At 42.9% G+C, this 15,772-nt stretch overlaps 1 protein-coding gene across 1 annotated transcript in view; it reads right to left on the reverse strand.

The window, feature by feature from the left end:
- The window catches only part of LOC141052956 (uncharacterized), a 123,038-nt gene that overhangs the window by 90,595 nt on the left and 16,671 nt on the right, over positions 1 to 15,772 (reverse strand). The window contains 1 exon segment of the mRNA XM_073550294.1: positions 4,249 to 4,267. Coding sequence (XP_073406395.1) covers positions 4,249 to 4,267 — 19 coding nt within the window.

Here is a 15,772-nt window from a genome sequence, read left to right on the forward strand (position 1 = left end):
CTAATAATAAAATCCAGAGAAAGGAATAAAGAAAGAGAAAAACACAAAATGTGAAATAGAGCAGGCCAAAAGAAAAGAAAAGAAGCAAAAAAGGGGGGGATACTGATGGAAGGGGAGGTAAACAATTACAAAAAGGGGATGAATGAAAGTTTTTCATTTAAACCATTGGGAGATAACGTACTCAAGGTGATGATCCACCGACACTCCTACTGGCCAATATGCATTTTAAATTACCTCCCCTGATTGAACGCGGTCTATACCAACAAAGCTCAATTCCGCAGGGTTGCAATTATGGCACAGCTTGAAGTGTCGGGGGATCGTCTTCAAGGTGGCAACATTATCCGCCTCCATAGCAGCCTTAATGTCTCAAACGCGAACACGAAATTCCATGATGTTAGGCCACACTTACATGTGGCCAATTAGACGACATAGCAGGTGCTACAAGAGACATAACAAGTGATCCGGTAGTCCCCACTGGTGGAAGTAGAGGTGGAGAATAATGTTGCCCGTATAATATTCCTGCAAGCCAAACACGACCCACAGGGAAACAGCCCCATCTCAGCACACCAGCACCAAAGAAGTCAGAAGGGCTGGCTTCCTTGTGCCAGTCCTTACACTGGTTACCCATCCACTCCAGACTTCAGTATAAACTTATTACCCTCACCCACAAAGCACTCCACGGCTCAGCACCACCCTACATCTCCTCCCTCATCTCAGCCTACCACCCTACCCGTGCCCTCCGTTCTGCTAATGACCTGAGGTTAACATCCTCATTAATCAGAACCTCCCACTTCCATCTCCAAGACTTTTCACGTGCTGCACCAATTCTTTGGAATGCACTACCGAGGTTAATATGATTAATCCCCAATCCCCACAGTTTTAAGCATGCCCTAAAAACGCTTTTGTTCAGACTGGCCTATTGCCTCAGTGCATTAACCTAAATATCCCTGTGTGGCTCATTCAAAATTTTTTACCATAACCAGGTTCCTTGCATCATGTTCTTACATGCTTTTTGCATTTAATAGCCCTCTGTGTCTGTACTGTTACATATTTAGACTGTTAACTGGTTCATGCAGCAACAGGAACACCCGATTCTTAAACTATGGCTGGTCCAAACAATAAAAGCAATTGTTACCATCCACCTTTCGTATGTCCCCTTTTTCCTTATAGATTGTAAGCTTGCGAGCAGGACCCTCATTCCTCTTGGTCTGTTATGATCTATATGTTTATTGCTATGCTGTAATGTCTATTGTCTGTAGAAGTCCCCTCTACAGTATAATGTAAAGTGCTGCGGAATATATTGGCGCTATAGAAATAAAATTATTTAGTTATTGTTAAGCTTGGAAGCCTAAGAACACCATACAGTTCCTATCCACAGTCCTTGAAGAAGGCTATGACACTCGCTGTTCGTTTGGATAGAAGCCTGAGAAATAGAGACATATTTAAAAGTGCTTCACTGACATCTTCTCTGTTAGTGGAGACTGGTGAACCTATGCAAATGGGTACTTGCAGGGATCCCAGAGTGGGTACTGAAGTCACAGCATCAGCTCATTTCTCATTTTTGTTTATATTGTGGCAAACATGGTCACACCACAGTTCAATGTTTCAAATATAATAATGAATTTTCAAAGAAAAAAAGAGGAGACTCTGAGATGTAGAGATGCAGATTCCAAGGGTCTGAGGTTGTCTCTTGTGCATGCATCTGGGTTTTTCTTACAGGCGTATCTAGGAACGAAATCTGGTTTTATTTTTACACCTGCATTTGTGGATTCAGTCTCCTCCTTGAATCTCATTGACCATGACTTAGCTGTAGACTGTGGTTGTTTCTGCTCTCGGCCTTCCCATTCATATTTCAGTAATTGCAAATTCTCTCCTTTCACAAAGCCATGTTACTTCAAAGGTTGAGAACGTATGTGTGAAGGTAGGAGTGCTCTATACTGAAAACAATTCATTTATGGTTTTTGATTCTTTACATGTAAAATTAGTGTTAGACTTGCCCTGGTTAGTTAAGCACATCCCTACTATCAATTGGGAAACCCAAGAGGTTAGGTCTTGGGGTGACTATTGTTTTTCTGGATGTCTAGCAAGATCCTTGGCTACTGTAAAATCTCACCTTCCAAAATTAATTCAGGACTTCAGAGTTTTTTTGAGACTGAGTGTGATGTCCTCCCGCTGCATAGGACATCTGGTCTGGCCATGTGTCATATATGGCCATCCACCTCTCCTTTCACTGTGGGTTTTTTAGTTCCGAAAAAAGATGGAGGGTTGCACCCATGCTTGGATATGAGAGAAATGAATAAGATCACGGTCCGCAATACCTATCCTTTCCTTGTTATACCGGATATCTTATATCTACCAGCTGAAGCTAAATGGTTTTCTAAACTTGCCTTGAAAGGGGCATACACTCACTGGCCACTTTATTAGGTACACCATGCTAGTAACGGGTTGGACCCCCTTTTGCCTTCAGAACTGCCTCAATTCTTCGTGGCAGAGATTCAACAAGGTGCTGGAAGCATTCCTCAGAGATTTTGGACCATATTGACATGATGGCATCACACAGTTGGCGCAGATTTGTCGGCTGCACATCCCTGATGCGAATCTCCCGTTCCACCACATCCCAAAGATGCTCTATTGGATTGAGATCTGGTGACTGAGGAGGCCATTTGAGTACAGTGAACTCATTGTCATGTTCAAGAAACCAATCTGAGATGATTCGAGCTTTATGACATGGCGCATTATCCTGCTGAAAGTAGCCATCAGATGTTGGGTACATTGTGGTCATAAAGGGATGGACATGGTCAGCAACAATACTCAGGTAGGCTGTGGCGTTGCAACGATGCTCAATTGGTACCAAGGGGCCCAAAGAGTGCCAAGAAAAAATTCCCCACACCATGACACCACCACCACCAGCCTGAACCGTTGATACAAGGCTGGATGGATCCATGCTTTCATGTTGTTTACGCCAAATTCTGACCCTACCATCCGAATGTCGCAGCAGAAATCGAGACTCATCAGACCAGGCAACGTTTTTCCAATCTTCTACTGTCCAATTTCGATGAGCTTGTGCAAATTGTAGCCTCAGTTTCCTGTTCTTAGCTGAGAGGAGTGGTACCCAGTGTGGTCTTCTGCTGCTGTAGCCCATCTGCCTCAAAGTTCGACGCACTGTGCGTTCAGAGATGCTCTTCTGCCTACCTTGGTTGTAACGGGTGGCAATTTGAGTCACTGTTGCCTTTCTATCAGCTCGAACCAGTATGCCCATTCTCCTCTGACCTCTGGCATCAACAAGGCATTTCCGGCCACAGAACTGCCGCTCACTGGATTTTTTTTCTTTTTCGGACCATTCTCTGTAAACCCTAGAGATGGTTGTGCGTGAAAATCCCAGTAGATCAGCAGTTTCTGAAATACTCAGACCAGCCCTTCTGGCACCAACAATCATGCCACGTTCAAAGGCACTCAAATCACCTTTCTTCCCCATACTGATGCTCGGTTTGAACCTCAGGAGATTGTCTTGACCATGTCTACATGCCTAAATGCACTGAGTTGCCGCCATGTGATTGGCTGATTAGAAATTAAGTCTTAACACACAGTTGGACAGGTGTACCTAATAAAGTGGCCAGTGAGTGTATAACATCACACTTGTTCAGCAGGGTGATGAATGGAAAACCGCTGTCTCGATTCTGTTGTCTGATAACCCAGGGCCAGCGTCTCCTACTCTGTCCCTAACGCTAGAGGCACCCTAGCTATCCCTGCTACTCCAGGTGTTACTTCAGATGGTAAAGATGCCCCCACCTCCCCCACCTCATTGTAGATTGTAAGCTGTCACGAGCAGGGTCGTCTTATTTTACTTTAATTACTGTATTGTTAACGTTGTTACTTATGACTTGTGTTTTGAAACTGTTAAACTGTAAAGCGCTGCGGAATATGTTGGCGCTATATAAATAAAGATTATTATTATTATTATTCTGGGCTACGCACCTTTCTGTACTCCTGAATTAGCCCTTATCTGTCCCCTCCCCTTCCCAAAGAAGTTTGAATGGAATAGTGTATGTAAATACACAAACCAGACAAACAAGGAAAGGCAGTACAGGGATACATCAAGCAATTATACAAATATGCAATCACAGACAACAGAGGGGAACACCGGGTAGAAAAGATAGGGAAAATAAATGGGATAGGACGTGGGATTGCACACAGCCGAAACACATAGCAGCAGTGACAGAACAACTCTTCAAAATGCCCCTCCACTACTTCACCAGGTAGTATTCGACTTAACATTAGCAATCCAGATTGTCAAAGGCAAGAATATATAGGAGAGGGGAGTAGCTGATACTCCGCAGCTGAGATCCGTCAAGCAGTAAAGGCCCCATCTCACATAGCGAGATCGTTAGCGAGATCGCTGAAACGTCAGCGATTTTGTGACGCAACAGTGACCTCACCAGCGATCTCGCTACGTGTGACACATAGCGGCGACCAGCCCCCTGCTGTGATCTCGCTGATCGTGCTCAAATGTCCTGTGCCAATTTTTGATCGTTGGTGTCCCGCTGGCCAGCATGCACCGCTGTTTGACACCATTAAAAACGAGCGACCTCGTTGGCGACTCAGAACTCACGCTATCGATGTCTGAGTCATCAGAATAGCTGCTGTGTGACAAGGTCCCAATGATTGCCGATGTCGTCATCACTGCTGCCTCGTTGAGTAGATCTGCCTGTTTGACGGCTTACTAGCGATCATGCAGCGACGCACCAGCCATCCTTATCAGGTCGTATCGTTGTCGGGATCGTTGGAGCGTCGCTATGTGTAACGGTACCCTAAGGCTACAGAGACTCCAGGCAGAACAGGGTAACCCCAGCACTGCTGAAAGAAACCTACACTGTTCAATATGACATAGAAGTGCTTCTTTTCAGTGCAGGAGTACGAGAACTCAGATGCTTCAAGCTGCAATCTTCTGGCTGCTCTTGGTACACCTGTGACAACCGATTTCAATACGCCTGAAGGGCATTTTGAAAACTTGGTGATGCCATTCAGGTTCATCAATGCTCCAGCGTTTTTTTTGATTCGATGACCTCTTGCTGCATGGTCGGTTTCCCTCACCACTGAGCCTCAGCCTGGTCGATCTTTGTCCAACTGCTGATGGTTCTCTTGTCTTTGCTCTCCTTCCCTTGGTTTGCTGCTGTTCAGGTATTTCTCACTTCTCTACCCTATTACAGCTCTTTTGCACTTGCCTTCTTTGCTTGCTATACAGTTGGGTGTTTGGAGATCCAACTTATCTTATGTGGTTAAACTTTGTTGCTTTTCCTACAGTTCGTTTGCGTGTCTTCTTCCCCAGTACCTTTATTTTCCCTTAACATTTGAGGTCTTGAAGGAAGACACGTAAAAACACAGAATACCATTACCACATATTTCTTTTGTGTGATATTTATTTTATTCCTAAAGAAAAGAGAATAGGGATGCGCATGAGCAGGACCAGTGGAGCTATAGACTGTGGGTGAAGTTGTGTAGCCACTAACCTTAGGAGGTTATCCACCCCTGCATAACCTCGGTGTGCGCGTGATGGATGGTGGTGCGTCCAAGGGGACAACTGACAACTGCAAGTGGTAGCAAGGTGATCCACTGTGATGGACAGGCAGGGCTTCAGTGTTCCCTGATGAAGCGAGATTCTCTGTACAATGCCTGGAAGGACCGAGGTGCACGCTGGGAGTCACGTGACCGTAGATCCTTGCCGTCATGAGACGGAAGGTCCTGAACTGCCGGTGAGGCACCTGTGAGAGCAGCTCTTGCCGCGCAGCCTCAGGGAGGGAGAATAGCAGTAATAGGAAACAAAACCGTGGTCTGGTAAGGAGTGCTGAGTTGAAAATGGTGGAAGCAACAAAAAAGGATTAAAAGGTGCAGACCTTTATTGAAAGATATTCCACAACGCGTTTCAACGGCAAGCTTGCCACCTGATAAAGACCGCAGAACGCCATTGAAACGCGTTGTGGAATCTTTCAATAAAGGTCTGCACCTTTTAATCCTTTTTGTTGCTTCCACCATTTTCAACTGAGCGCTCCTTACCAGACCGCGTTTTTGTTTCCCATTACTGCTTTATTATCTTCCGTCTTTCCTGTGTGAACATGTTCATAGGTCTGTGCCTTTTCCTCAGATTTTTGTGTATTTCAATTTATAGTTATTATTGTATTGTTGTTGCACATTGTTTATAGAGTATGCAGGAAAGAAATTCCAGGGTAAGTCAACATTGACTAGGGGCACTATTGCGTATACTTAAGGTGTCAACCTCCATGGTCAAGTAGGGACAAATCAGGGTCATATTAGGGACCTTCCTAGTCTGAACAGGGATCTATTGAGTTTAGGTGTTTGTCACTCCTGGTTTGTACATTACCGATGCAAGTGGGCTTATACAATCATAACACTTACAAGCAGTATAATTGGTCCTCACATAGCCCTTCAAACCGTAGCAGCCATGTGGTCTGGCATTATTAGTGTTACGCCACTGACTGGAGTCAGTTATGATGCCCCAGAAAATGGTCAAACAAGGGCAAATATGCATACAAACCACAGCACAAGATGAGTGGTGCAGATTGAACGTGGATGGGGGGTACCAGATGTCTAAATAAGAGATGAAGATATATACAAAGGAAGTACAAAAAAATGAAAGCAGTTAAGGGCAAAAGCCTCATTGTAATATTTAGACAATAATGCAACCTGCTAGTATAATGGTAAAGAGGAGGGCCCTCTTGTTTGACTATTTTGTGGAGTTTGCTTTTAGTCTTATGTAGCATTATCTCTACATGAGTATATGCAAGGTTTCTTGGTCCAATCATACACATTTTTCACACATTCTGGCATAATTACTTTTGAATATTAACAAGCAAAACAACTATACCGAGTCTGTCTGCAGTTAGCACTTTGGAGGAGGTCATTTATTGGTCCCTACATGGACCTTCCAGTGGTTATTCGGTCACACGTTCTTTGGGCTTTGTTTTTATTTATGTGTTGTTCATCTGCGTTGCATAATAAAGAATGTATTTTTAGGTGATCATGACTGTTATATACACACTTCTTTCCTCATATTACAGAACGTTGAAGAACTGACATTGGACACACACGGTAAACCTGCGGTAGAACATTTATTGTTTCTTACACATGAATTCCTAACATTTAGATGGATCCTACTACAAAACGTGATTAACAAAGCCTGTGGTGCAACATGGCGTTGGTGAATAGAACGAGACATAAATGTCCCAGATGTGCTCAATTGGATTCAGGTCTGTGGAATGGGCAGTACTGTCCATAGCATCATGCCTTGATCATGCAGGAACAATTGACACACTTCAGTCGCATGAGGTCTAGCAAGGTCATGTATCAGAATTAACCCAGGGCCCACTGCACCCGCATATGATCTCATTACGTGTCTGAGGAACTCATCCTGGTACCTAATTGCAGCTAGGGTATCTCTGGCTAGCACATGGAGGGCTGTGTGGCCCTCCAAAGAAATGCCTCCCAACACCATATCTAATCCTCTGCAAAACCGGTCTTACTGGAGGATGTTGCAGGCAGCAGAACATTCTCCACAGTGTCTCTAGACTCAGTCACGTGCCCATTGTCAACATGCTTTCATCCGTAAAGCTCACAGGATGCCAATGTCGAATCTGCCAATCTTGGTGTACTCTGGCAAATGCCAATTGCCCGGCACTGTGTAGGGCTATAAGCGCAACACCCACATGTGGACATGGGGCCCTTACCACCCTCATGGAGTCTGTTTCTGATAGTTTGAGCAGACACAAGGATGTTAGTGGCCTGCTAGAGGTCATTTTGCAGGGCTCTGGAACTGCTCATCCTGTTGCACAACTGAGAACGTAGAGGTCATGCTGCTGGGTTGTTGTCGTCTTACGGCCCCCTCCTCGTCTCCTGATATCTTCTCAAAGCTCTGGACACTATGCTGACAGACACAGTTACCCTTCTTGCCACAGTTCGCTTTAATGTGCCATCCTGGATGAGCTAAATAATAATAATCTTTATTTATATAGCGCCAACATATTCCGTAGCGCTTTACAGTTTAACAGCTTCAAAACACAAGTCATAAGTAACAATGTTAACAATACAATAATTAAAGCAAAATAAAGAGCTTACCATCTACACTGAGATGGGGGAGATACAAAGTACAGGTGTGTATTTACAGTGATGTATTTACAATGATGGTTCAGCCATCTTGAGGGAGAGAGGGATAGGTGGAGATAGTGAATGCGCTACACACACACACACTTACACATAAAATGACTTTGATTAGTGAACGTGATAGGCCGCTCTGAACAAATGCATTTTGAGGGAGCACCTAAAACTGTGCAAATTGTGGATAGTCCTAATTTCTTGGGGTAGAGCATTCCAGAGGATTGGCGCAGCACGGGAGAAGTCTTGGAGTCGGGAGTGGGAGGTGCGGATTTGTGCAGAGGTTAGTCGAAAGTCGTTTGCAGAGCGCAGCGGTCGGTTAGCCCAATAGACAGAAATGAAGGAGGATATGTAGGGGGGTGCCGCACTGTGGAGAGCTTTGTGGGTGAGAACAAGTACTTTGAATTGGATACTATAATGAATGGGCCTATAGACAGAAATGAGAGGCTATGAAGGGGGTGCCACACTGTGGAGAGCTTTGTGACTTTTTGGGTTTTAAGCAGGTGAACTGAGAAGAACATACGTTTACCTACCTAAGTAGGAAACCCACCCCGTCCAAGAAAAATTATAGTGTAGTGGAGAAGCAATGCCTGGTCATTAAGTTGGCCATGGAGTTCCTACGCTATTATTTACTCGGCCGACCATTTCGTTTGGTGGCAGATCATTCACCCTTGCACTGGATGAGAAGTGCCAATGGGAGGAGCACTCGGGTCATCAGATGGTTCCTGTCCTTGCAAAATTTCAATTTTACCATGGAACATTGTGCAAGGAAGGCGCAAGGGAATGCAGATGCCCTGTCACGGGCATCCTATTTGGTGACAAATGTTCAACCCCACTAGTTGGAAAAGAGGGGGGATATGTGAGGCCGTGACAGGTATAATATGCAAGGGACACTATGTTTCCCTCAGGATGCACATAGAAATGTATTAAGGCCGCTGGAGTGCATTGCCGTCACAGATATAGTGTTTGTTGCAATGCAGAATAAAAATAAATTTGGTCTTGGAAAAGGTATTTGTCCAAGGCAGATTTAAGAAAACCCAGCATGGGCTTTTATTTTTGGAGCGAACTATGGGATGGTAGAGGTGCGGTTTGCTCCCTCCAGGCCGGGTCTTACAAGTGGCCCATGGCCAAAGATTCCATTTAAAACCATGCAGCAAAGGGTTAGGTGTGATAGTTTGCAAACTGTAGAGTAGATGGCTTTGCAAGGTTCAACCTGTGTGTAGTAACACAGAGCCAAGCGAAGCCAATAGGCCTGGCACCCCTCAGTGTGACATGGCAGTGCAGTCGCCCACAGCAACAGGTCTCGGATACGTACTGTCTTTATTCCATGCTGCGATCCGGAGTTATGTTGGACATTAAAGACATTTTGTTTTGAAATTTCCTGTGGTCACTGCCTATCTGTCGCACTGCACCCCGCTGCGCTACAGTACCTTAACTAAGCCTTTTCTTGGTTTCCAGTATTACTGGTGTCTGTCTTGCTATACTATTTTCTTATTCACTTGCAAAAAAAAGTTTTTTGAATTTTAGCCAAAGACTCCTATTTCTCTGTTTTTTACATTTACACACAGCTCTGCTACATATCACACTTACAAACATGTGTATTCATTACTACATTTTGCAGTTCCTTCCAAGTCATGTGAAAGGTCCAGGAGCTAGCCATGTGGAAGGTTCTTTAGCTAGTCACTCAGGACGTGTAGCCTCTGTGCAGGTCCCGGAATATTCTTCTCTTGCTGTGTACCGATTACATAGAAAAGTGTGGGGCAGGAGGACAGAGTGCAGTTCTCTCAGTGATAAGGAAGGACACTGTCTCAGCAAGCTGTCTCCAGGCTATAAGAGACACTCACTTATTAACTAGAAGTTTTAATGTTAAAAGTGTGTCCAAAAAATACAGTAAGTTCTAAAGTAATTTTCTTTCTCATTTATTTATATGACGGTCTGTTATTCTTATTTATTATTTTACTCACTCATATTGTGTCACTAATTCAACAGCGCTTTACAGATATTATCAGCACTGTCCCCATTGAAGCTCACAATATAAATTCTCTACTGGAATATCTGTTAAATGTTCTTTGTCAAATTTGTCAATAAAATTGATAGTGTCTTTTTCTTTGTGAGTTATTGTTTATAGGTCAACAAATTATGATTTTCCAGTAGTTCATTTCTCACATTCTTTGTATGCTAAAGATTTTTCGCCGTGTGGGATTTTTGATGTTTAAGAAAGTAACATTTTCAGGTAAAACATTTGCCACATTCTGAACATGAAAAAGGCTTCTACCCCTTGTGAGTTTTCTGGTGTGTAAAAAGATGTGATTTATATAAAAAAGATTTCCCACATTCTGAACATGAAAGAGACTTTTCCTCTTCGTGAGTTTTCTGGTGTGCAGTAAGATGCGATTTCTGGTAAAAAGATTTCCCACATTCTGAACATGAAAAAGGTTTCTCCCCTGTGTGAGTTATCTGGTGTCTAACAAGGTGTGATTTCCGGTAAAAACATTTCCCACATTCTGAACATGAAAAAGGCTTTTCCCCTGTGTGAGTTCTCTGGTGATTAAGAAGGTCTGATTTCTGTACAAAACATTTCCCACATTCTGAACATGAAAAAGGCTTCTCCCCTGTGTGAATTCTCTGGTGTCTAACAAAACTTGATTTATCTGCCCAACATTTCCCACATTCTGAACATGAATATGGCTTCTCCCCTTTGTGAATTCTTTGATGTGCATCAAAAATTAATTTATGTGTAAAACATATCCCACATTCTAAACACGAAAAAAGCTTCTCCCCTGTGTGAATTCTCTGGTGTGTAACAAGTTGTGATTTCTCTCCAAAACATTTTCCACATTCTGAACATGAAAATGGCTTCTCCCCAGTCTGAATTCTTTCATGCCTAACAAGTTCTGCTTTCCGGGTAAAATGTCTCCCATAGTTGGAACAAGAAAATCCCTTCTCCACTGTGTGAATATTTTGATAGTTAGCAAAAGATGTTTCGAGGGAAAAACTATTTCCATGCTGTGAATGAGTAATTGGCTCCTTTGCTTTAAGAGCAGTTAGTTTTTTAATGCTTCTTTTCTGACTTTTATTTTTGTTAATACTCTGTAATGAGTCAGAAGATAGGACCTGTTTCAAATGATCAGACAATAGATCTTTGCTCTGAAGGGATGGTGGTATGTCTGGAGTAATGGCATTCACTTTAATTGTATCCTGTGGGATCTCAAAGTCATCTGATTTAAAAATTGAAGCTGTCAGCTGTCCCTCTGATCTCCTGGTACAGTCACCTGCCAAGAATAAAATCAATTAATATTTTTGAATAAAATACCCTTGACATTTATATGTTTGAATATTTCTACTCAAAATTTCCATAGAAATGAGAGGTTATGTTGTAAAAATGAAATATTCCCCAAGACAATGACAGTTCACAGTCTGATAAGAGACCTCACAGCATCAACCAGTGGAGTGTGCTGTTCAACTATTTATTCCTTCTGTCTCCAACATATTGGAATAACAAGTCATCAAAAATTGTTATATAGGTGAAAATGATACTAATATAAAGAAGAACAAAAAGGATGGCACTCACCGTTCTGAAGTAGTGAATTTATTATAGGATAAAAAGCATAGGCTCGGGAGAGATGTCTGAACTGTGGACAACGGCCGGTTCACGCCAACTGAGCTTCAACGGGTCCTCATTGAAGCGCAGTTGGTGTGAAATGGCCATCCATTCAGCCCCCAAGCCTGTTTTCACCTTCATGACCAGGCCAAATTTTACAATTCTGACCAGTGTCGATTTATGTGGTAATAACTCTGGAAAGTTTAAACGGATCCCATCGATTCTCAGCTAGTTTTTTCATGTCATATTGTACTTCGTGATAGTGGCAAAATTTGTTCGATGTGACTTGCGTTTATTTGTGAAAAAAAAAAAGAAATTTGGCAAAAAGTTGAAATGTTTTAATTTTTATGCCCCTAAATCAGAGAAATATGTCGCACAAAATAGTTAAAGGGAATCTGTCACCCCTTTTTTTGCCCTATGAGCTACCGGCATTGACATCAGGGGCTTATCTACAGCTTTCTGTAATGCTGTAGATAAGCCCCCGATGTAACCTGAAAGATAAGAAAAACACGTTAGATTATACTCACCGGAGGGGGCGGTCCGGTCCGATGGGTGTCACGGTCCGGCGCCTCCCATCTTCATACAATGCCGTCCCCTTCTTCCCTTCCTGTAGTGGCTCCGGCGCAGGTGCACTGATCTGCCCTGTTGAGGGCAGAGCAGAGTCCTGCAGTGCGCAGGCGTCGGGAGAGGTCTGGCGCCTGCGCACTGCAGTATTCTGCTCTGCCCTCAAAAGGGTAGAGCAGTGCGCCTGCAACGGAGCCACTACAGGAAGGGAAGAAGAGGATGGCATCGTATGAAGATGGGAGGCATCGGACCGGACCGCGACACCCATCGGACCGGACCGCCCCCTCCGGTGAGTATAATCTAACGTGTTTTTCTTATCTTTCAGGTTACATCGGGGGCTTATCTACAACATTCTGTAATGCTGTAGCCCCTGATGTCAATGCCGGCAGCTGATAGGCTAAAAAAAGAGTGACATTCCCTTTAATAACATTTCCCATATTTCTATTTTAAATCATCACAATTTTTGAAACTTTTTTTGTTAGGAAGTTATAAGGGTCAAAAGCTGACCAGCAGTTTCTCATTTGTTCAACAAAATTTGCAAAAAGTTTTTTATTTTCGGGACCATAGTACATTTGAAGTGACTTTGAGGGGTCCATATGACAGAAAATACCCAAAAGTTATACCATTCTAAAAACTGCACCCCTCAAGATGCTCAAAACCACATTTAGGAAGTTTATTAACCTTTCAGGTGCTTCAGAGGAACTTTTGGAATGTGGCAGGAAAAAAATGAACATTTAGCTTTTTTTCACAAAAATTTTACTTTATAACCATTTTTTTTATTTTCACAAAAGGTAGCAGGAAAAAATGGACCCCAAAATTTGTTATAGATTTTCTCCTGAACATGCCAAAATCCCACATGTGGGAGAAAGCCCCTGTTTGGGTGTATGGCAGGGATTGGAAGACTCTTTGAAGGCAAAATTTGTTGGAATAATTAACGAATGCCATGTCGCGTTTGTAGAACCCCTGATGCCCCTAAACAGTGGAACCCCCACAAGTAACCCCATTTTGGAAACTAGACCCCTCAGGGTACTTATTTAGATGTGTGGTGGAGCACCTTAAATTCCAAGGTGCTTCACAGAAGTTTATAATATTGAGAAAATAAAAAATATAAAATTTCTCCCACAAAAATATTTTTTAGCCCAAAATTTTGCATTTTCACAAGGGTAACAGGAGAAATTGAATTGTGCAATTTCTCCTGAGGACACCGATACCCCGTATGTGGGGGAAAGCCACTGTTTGCACACATGACAGAGCTCAGAAGGGAAGGAGCGCTATTTTACTTTTTGAATGAAAAAAATTGCTGGAATAATTAGTGGACACCATGTCGTGTTTGGAGAGCCCCTGATGTGCCTAAACAGTGGAAACCCCCTACAAGTGACAGCATTTGGGAAACTACACCCATCAGGGAACTAATCTAGATGTGTGGTGAGCACCTTGAACCCCCATGTGCTTCACAGAAGTTTATAACGTAGAGCCATGAAAATAAGAAAAAAATCAAATTTTTCCCACAAAAATGTTATTTTAGCCCCAAATTCTTCTATTTTCACAAGTTAACAAGAGAAAATGGAATCCAAAATTTGTTGTGCAATTTCTCCTGTGTATACAGAGTACCCCTTACGTGGGGGTAAACTACTGTTTACGCACACGACAGGGCTCAGAAAAGAAGTGATGTTTTGGAATGCAAACTTTGATGGAATGGTCTGCTGGTGTCATGTCACGTTTGGAGAGCCCCTGATGTGCCTAAACAGTAGAAAATCCCCACAAGTGACCCCATTTTGGAAACTAGACCTTTCAAGGAATTTATCTAGTTGTATGGTGAGCACCTTGAACCCTCAGTTGTTTCACATTTTATAACGTTGATCTGAGGAACTAAAAAATAAATATATATATTTCACATAAAAATGTTGTTTAGCCCCAATCTTTTTAAAATTTCACAAGGGTAACAGGAGAAAATTGAATGGAACATTTGTTGTGCAATTTCTCCTCAGTATGCAAATACCTCATATGTGGTCAAAAACTACTTTTGAGGCACAGTGCACAGCTCAGAAGGGAACAAGCACCATACTGGAGTTCAGATTTTGCTGGACTGGTTTTAGGGTGCTATGTCTCATTGGCAGAGCCCCTGAGGTGCCATAACAGCAGAACCCCCATAAAAGACCCCATTTTACAAACTACACCTCTCAATGAATTCATCTAGGGGTGCAGTCTTTTATCATATTGATACTACTGGTGTGTCACATAATTTTATACAAATGGGCTGTGAAGAAAAAAATAATTACATCTTTACCAAAAAAGAATAAGTTTTAGCCTCAGATTTGGACAACTTTTGGGGTCCAATTTCTCCTGAGTACGCTGGTACCCCATATGTGGGTGAAAACTACTGTTTAGGCGCATGGTGGGGCTCGGAAGGGAAGTAGTGACGTTTTGGAATGCAGACTTTGATGGAATGGTCTGCGGGCATCATCAGGGCCCCTGATGTGTCTAAACAGTAGAAACCCCCCTAAAGTGACCCCATTTTGGAAACCTCTCGAAGAACTTATCTAGATGTGTGGTGAGCACCTTGAACCCCCAAGGGCTTCACAGAAGTTTATAACGTAGAGTCACGAAAATAAAAAATATTTTTTTTTCCACTAAAATAAGCTTTTCCCCCAAAATTTTTATTTTAATGAGGGTAAAAGGAGAAATTAGACCCCCACAGTTGTTGTGCAATTTGTTCTGAGTACACCGAAACCCCATATGTGGGGGTAAACCACTGTTTGTGTGCACGGCAGAGCTTGGAAGGGAAGGAGCACCGTTTGACTTTTTTAATGCAAAATTGGCTGGAATTGAGATCGGACGCCATGTCGCGTTTGGAGAGGCCCTGATGTGCCTAAACAGTGGAAACCCCCCAATTCTAATTCCAATACTAACCCCAACACATGCTTAACCCTAATCCCAATCCTAACCATAACCCTAACCACAACCCTAGCACCAACACACCCCTAACCCTAATCCAACCATAACCCTAACCCCAAAACACCCCTAACCCTAATCCCAACCATAACCATAACACTAACCACAAAAATAACCCTAACACACCCCTAACCCTAATCTCAACCCTAACCCTAGCCCGAACTCTAACCCTAGCCCCAACTCTAACCCTAATTTTAGCCTCAATCCTAGCACAAACTTTGCCCCAACTCTAACCTTAGCCTAACACTAGCCCTAACTTTAGCCTAATCCTAACTTTAGCCTAACAATAACCCTAACTTTAGCCTAACCCTAACCTTAGCCTAACAATAACCCTAACCTTAGCCTAACAATAACCCTAACTTTAGCCTAACCCTAACTTTAATCAATAGAAGAAATGAAGGACCGCACTCACCGGGCTAGTGAAGAAAAAATTGCTGCTTTATTAGCACATGTAAAACATACTGGCCGCGGGAGTGAGAGCTTGAGTGAACA

This window comes from Dendrobates tinctorius, unplaced genomic scaffold (genome assembly GCF_039654945.1).
Source record: "Dendrobates tinctorius isolate UK_male_01 unplaced genomic scaffold, ASM3965494v1 ptg000164l, whole genome shotgun sequence".
Classification (NCBI taxonomy): Eukaryota; Metazoa; Chordata; class Amphibia; order Anura; family Dendrobatidae; genus Dendrobates; species Dendrobates tinctorius.